We start from the raw sequence: 5,910 nt of genomic DNA on the forward strand, positions 1-5,910 counted from the left end.
CATCGAGGAGAAAATGTGCAGAATGTCTCACTCGATCTCCATCTTCTCCCGCCACTGGGCTTCCTCTCATCACCATATTTGGTAGTTAGTGGAAACGTCAACCGGATGCTTAACATTTATACATCAGGTGAAATATCCGGCTCATTGTTCTATCTGTGGTGTGGTTGTGTTAATAGGTGGTGGGCAGAAGCTGAAAAGAGTGAAGTTAATCGAGGAGGAGCAGATTTGTTTGTATATGACAGCAAAATATTCTTATGATGACTATAACATTTGTTGGCACCTTCAATTCTTGCACATTTTCTCATAAAAAGTATACTGAACAAAAATATAAACGCAACATGCAACAATTTCAAAGATTTTACTAAGTTACAGTTAATATAAGGAAATCAGTCAATTGAAATAAATTAATAAGGCCCTAATCTATGGATTTCACATGACTAGGGAGGGGTGCAGCTATGGGTGGGCCTGGGAGGGCATAGGTCCACCCACTGGGGAGTCAGACCCAGCCAATGAGAATGAGTTTTTTCCACACAAAAGGACTTTATTACAGACAGAAATACTCCTCAGTTTCATCAGCTGTTCGGGTGGCTGGTCTCAGACGATCCCGCAAGTGAACAAGCCGGATGTGGATGTCCTGGGCTGGTGTGGTTACACGTGGTCTGTGGGATCGGCTTATGGTAGAGAAATTGACATTCAATTCTTCCTCTTCTTTCGCTGTAACTTCCTCCTCTTCCTTCACTGTAACTTCCTCCTCTTCCTTCACTGTAACTTCCTCCTCTTCCTTCACTGTAACTTCCTCCTCTTCCTTCACTGTAACTTCCATATTTTCTTCTTTCACGGTAACAGCTTCACCCTCTACTTGTTTTTGTATTGTAACATCCTCCTCTTCCTCCTCCTCTTTCACTAGACCCTCTTTCTCCGTCCAGCAGACCTCCTCTTCTTTAGCAGGAGGAGAGTAGCTTAGTGAGCTCATGGTCGGGGATGTTAGCTAGCTAGTTAGCGCCTAGTGGTACTTGGCAGATGAGGAGGATGTTAGCTGGCTGTTAGCATTAGCCTAGTGTTACTTAGCCAGATAGGAGGATGTTAGCTAGCTAGTTAGCATTAGCCTAGTGTTACTTAGCCAGATAGGAGGATGTTAGCTAGCTTGTTAGCATTAGCCTAGTGTTACTTAGCCAGATAGGAGGATGTTAGCTAGCTTGTTAGCATTAGCCTAGTGTTACTTAGCCAGATAGGAGGATGTTAGCTAGCTTGTTAGCATTAGCCTAGTGTTACTTAGCCAGATAGGAGGATGTTAGCTAGCTGTTAGCATTAGCCTAGTGTTACTTAGCCAGATAGGAGGATGTTAGCTAGCTTGTTAGCATTAGCCTAGTGTTACTTAGCCAGATGGGAGGATGTTAGCTAGCTTGTTAGCATTAGCCTAGTGTTACTTCAGATAGGAGGATGTTAGTAGGTTGTTAGCATTAGCCTAGTGTTACTTAGCCAGATAGGAGGATGTTAGCTAGCTTGTTAGCATTAGCCTAGTGTTACTTAGCCAGATAGGAGGATGTTAGCTAGCTTGTTAGCATTAGCCTAGTGTTACTTAGCCAGATAGGAGGATGTTAGCTAGCTTGTTAGCATTAGCCTAGTGTTACTTAGCCAGATAGGAGGATGTTAGCTAGCTTGTTAGCATTAGCCTAGTGTTACTTAGCCAGATAGGAGGATGTTAGCTAGTTAAGATGAGCTACTAGCCTAGTGGTAGGCTATTCTAGCTATTCAGCCAGCTGATTAGTAACTTACATATGAAATAAATGGGGTAACTATCTATACAACATATATTTTCTTAAACACAGTGACACCGAAATAATCTCAAGAGCTATAATGTTTTGGCTATGTTGTCTAGCAAGCTACCAAAGAAAACATAAATCAGAACACAGCCTCTCTATTCTCTCATGGGATTTCAGGTCCTCTGACTGGGAAAATGTCTTTCCACAATGAGAGCAGTGGTATGTCTTGTCCTCCTGTGTTTTAGTATGTTGGTAGGGCTTTTCTCCTGTGTGTGTTCTCTCATGCTTTTTCAGGTCCCATGATCTGGTAAAACTCTTTTCACACTGGGAACATTGGTAGGGCTTTTCTCCTGTGTGTATTCTTTCATGCATTTTCAGGCTCCCTCGATGGGTAAAACTCTTTTCACACTGGGAACATTGGTAGGGCTTTTCTCCTGTGTGTGTCCTCTCATGCTCCTTCAGGCTCCCATACCACCTAAAACTCTTTCCACAGTGGGAACAGTGGTAAGGCTTCTCTCCTGTGTGTGTTCTCTCATGCCCAACCAGGGCCCCTAACTGAGTAAAACTCTTTCCACAGTGGGAGCAGTGGTAAGGCTTTTCTCCTGTATGTATTCTCTCGTGCATTTTCAGACTCCCTAAATGAGTAAAACTCTTTTCACAGTGGGAGCACTGATGTCGTCTCTCTGGTTTGGGCGTCTCTGGGTCTGGTTCCCCTGAAGGACTCTTCCCGCTGTCAGAGTGAGAGTCTGGTCTCTCTCCTGCCAAAGACAGACATATCATTTAGCTAAACAGCGACCTGAATGAAACCTCCACATGATAAAACCGTCAATAAAAAATTATCTTGAGATGTAGAGCTTCAAATCTAATCTTGCTCTCATGGAATATCATGTTTATAGGCTGATCAGAGCTCTATAATAATAGATAATGTCATGTTTATAGGCTGATCAGAGCTCTATAATAATAGATAATGTCATGTTTATAGGCTGATCAGAGCTCTATAATAATAGATCATGTCATGTTTATAGGCTGATCAGAGCGCTATAATAATAGATAATGTCATGTTATAGGCTGATCAGAGCTCTATAATAATAGATCATGTCATGTTTATAGGCTGATCAGAGCTCTATAATAATAGATAATGTCATGTTTATAGGCTGATCAGAGCTCTATAATAATAGATAATGTCATGTTTTTAGGCTGATCAGAGCTCTATAATAATAGATAATGTCATGTTTATAGGCTGATCAGAGCTCTATAATAATAGATAATGTCATGTTTATAGGCTGATCAGAGCTCTATAATAATAGATAATGTCATGTCTATAGGCTGATCAGAGCTCTATAATAATAGATAATGTCATGTTTATAGGCTGATCAGAGCTCTATAATAATAGATTATGTTTATAGGCTGATCAGAGCTCTATAATAATAGATCATGTTTATAGGCTGATCAGAGTTCTATAATAATAGATAATGTCATGTTTATAGGCTGATCAGAGCTCTATAATAATAGATAATGTCATGTTTATAGGCTGAGCAGAGCTCTATAATAATAGATAATGTCATGTTTATAGGCTGATCAGAGCTCTATAATAATAGATAATGTCATGTTTTAGGCTGATCAGAGCTCTATAATAATAGATAATGTCATGTTTATAGGTTGATCAGAGCTCTATAATAATAGATAATGTCATGTTATAGGCTGATCAGAGCTCTATAATAATAGATAATGTCATGTTATAGGCTGATCAGAGCTCTATAATAATAGATAATGTTTATAGGCTGAGCAGTGCTCTATAATAATAGATAATGTCATGTTATAGGCTGATAATAATACAGTGCATTCGGAAAGTATTCAGACCCCTTGACTTTTTCCACATTTTGTTACAGCCTTATTTTAAAATGCATTTTTTGATTTGTTTATTCTGATAAATCTTAACCCAACATCCCATAATGACAAAGCAAAAACAGGTTGTTAGAAGGTTTTGCAAATTTATTTTAAAAAAATAAATAAAAAAATACCTTATTTACATAAGTATTCAGACCTTTCTATGAGACTCGAAATTGAGCTCAGGTGCATCCTGCTTCCATTGATCATCCTTGGTCCTACAACTTGATTGGAGTCCACCTGTGGTAAATTCCATTGATTTGACATGATTTGGAAAGGCACACATCCTGTCTATATAAGATCCCACAGTTGACAGTGCATGTCAGAGCGAAAACCAAGCCATGAGGTCGAAGGAATTGTCCGTAGAGCTCCGAGACAGGATTGTGTCAAGGCACAGATCTGGGGAAGGTTACCAAAAAATGTCTGCAGCATTGAAGGTCCCCAAGAACACAGTGGCCTCCATCATTCTTAAATGGAAGAAGTTTGGAACCACCAAGATTCTTCCTGAGAGCTGGCCGCCTGGGCCAAACTGAGCAATTGGGGGAAGAAGGGCCTTGGTCAGGGAGGTGACCAAGAACCCGATGGTCACTCTGACAGAGCTCCTCTGTGGAGATGGGGAGATCCTTCCAGAAGGACAACCATCTCTGCAGCATTCCACCAATCAGGCCTTTGCGGTAGAGTGGCCAGACAGAAGCCACTCCTCAGTAAAGGCACATGACAGCCCGCTTGGAGTTTGCCAAAAGGCACCTTAAGGACTCTCAGACCATGAGAAACAAGATTGAACTCTTTGGCCTGAATGCCAAGTGTCATGTCTGGAGGAAACCAGGCACCATTCCTACGGCGAAACTTGGTGGTGGCAGTATCATGCTGTGGGGATGTTTTTCAGCGGCAGGGACTGGGGAGACTGTCAGGATCGAGGGAAAGATGAACAGAGCAAAGTACAGAGAGATCCTTTGATGAAAACCTTCTCTAGAGCGCTCAGGACCTCAGACTGGGGAAAAAGGGTTCACCTTCCAGTAGGATAACGACCCTAAGCACACAGCCAAGACAACGCAGGAGTGGCTTTGGGACAAGTCTCTGAATGTCCTTGAGTGGCCCAGCCAGAGCCCGGACTTGAACCCGATCTAATATCTCTGGAGAGACCTGAAAATAGCTGTGCAGCGACACTCCCCATCCAACCTGACAGAGCTTGAGAGGATCTCTGCAGAGAAGAATGGAGAAACTCCCCAAATACAGGTGTGCCAAGCTTGTAGCGTCATACCCAAAGAAGACTCGAGGGCTGTAATCGCTGCCAAAGGTGCTTCAACAAAGTACTGAGTAAAGTGTCCACCAGGCTTTCACCTCATCAGCCTGGAAGCAGAGGCTACATACAGGGAAGATCTCAATTGTATCCTCCTGGGTGCAGAAGAGGTGGATTTGGGGCTCAAAAACAACACTTATTTCCAGACAAGGTATTTAAGGTATTATTTTGGTTGCTTGTAACTTTTATTTAAACCTTTTTTGGGAGTACATACCGGTGGGACAGCAGTACTGATCATAGTTGCTCAGCGAAACTCAATTATTTGCTTAGTCCAGAACGTATTTTGACATTATTAAGCTTGAAAAGGAGGATCTCCATATTGAACGTCTCCTGTAAGCCCAGATTCTGGTTCAAACGGCTCCTTCAGTCCATTATTAGGCTACTTAATATAGTTTTTACAATTTCTACATTAAAAAAGAACAGAATCACATGTATCACTTCAGTTGAATGCCGTTTTAAAACCACGTCTCAGTTCAACAACAGTTAGTGATACTATTTTTAATACAACACTTACTGGTGTTAATTAGACCTTCAGTCTCTTCCTCCTCCTCCTTCAATGTGACAGTTATCTCTCCCTCCCTCTTCGCTCCAAAAACGGCATCCTCTTCTTTCACGGTAATATTCTCTTCTCTTTTCACTCTTAACGCTTCTTCCTCTTCTTTCACTGTAACTTCTTTCACTTCTTCTTTCACGGTAACAGCCTCACCCTCTACTTCTTGTTTTACTGTGACATCCTCCTCATCCTTCTCCTCTTTCACGACAATGTTCAGCCACAGACCCTCTTTCTCCGTCCAGCAGACCTCCTCTTGTTTAGCAGGAGGATAGTAGCTTAGTGAGCTCATGGTCGGAGATGTTAGCATTAGCTAGCTATAGCAACATAAATATTACATTCAAGGGGTAACTAGCTAGCAATACGACATAAGGTGACAGGAGTGCTTTTAAAACACACTGGATAATATA

At 41.6% G+C, this 5,910-nt stretch overlaps 1 protein-coding gene across 1 annotated transcript; it reads right to left on the bottom strand.

The window, feature by feature from the left end:
• Positions 1–1,883: 1,883 nt before the first annotated feature.
• On the bottom strand, positions 1,884–5,618 carry LOC123485643 (zinc finger protein 135-like; the record flags this gene model as incomplete). The annotated part of the gene is made up of 2 exons (XM_045216706.1): positions 1,884–2,521; positions 5,465–5,618. Coding segments are annotated over 2 exons (792 nt in total), but the record flags the coding sequence as incomplete, so codon positions are not given.
• Positions 5,619–5,910: the final 292 nt, after the last annotated feature.

The sequence above is a fragment of the Coregonus clupeaformis genome, unplaced genomic scaffold, assembly GCF_020615455.1.
Source record: "Coregonus clupeaformis isolate EN_2021a unplaced genomic scaffold, ASM2061545v1 scaf0777, whole genome shotgun sequence".
NCBI classification, from domain to species: domain Eukaryota; kingdom Metazoa; phylum Chordata; class Actinopteri; order Salmoniformes; family Salmonidae; genus Coregonus; species Coregonus clupeaformis.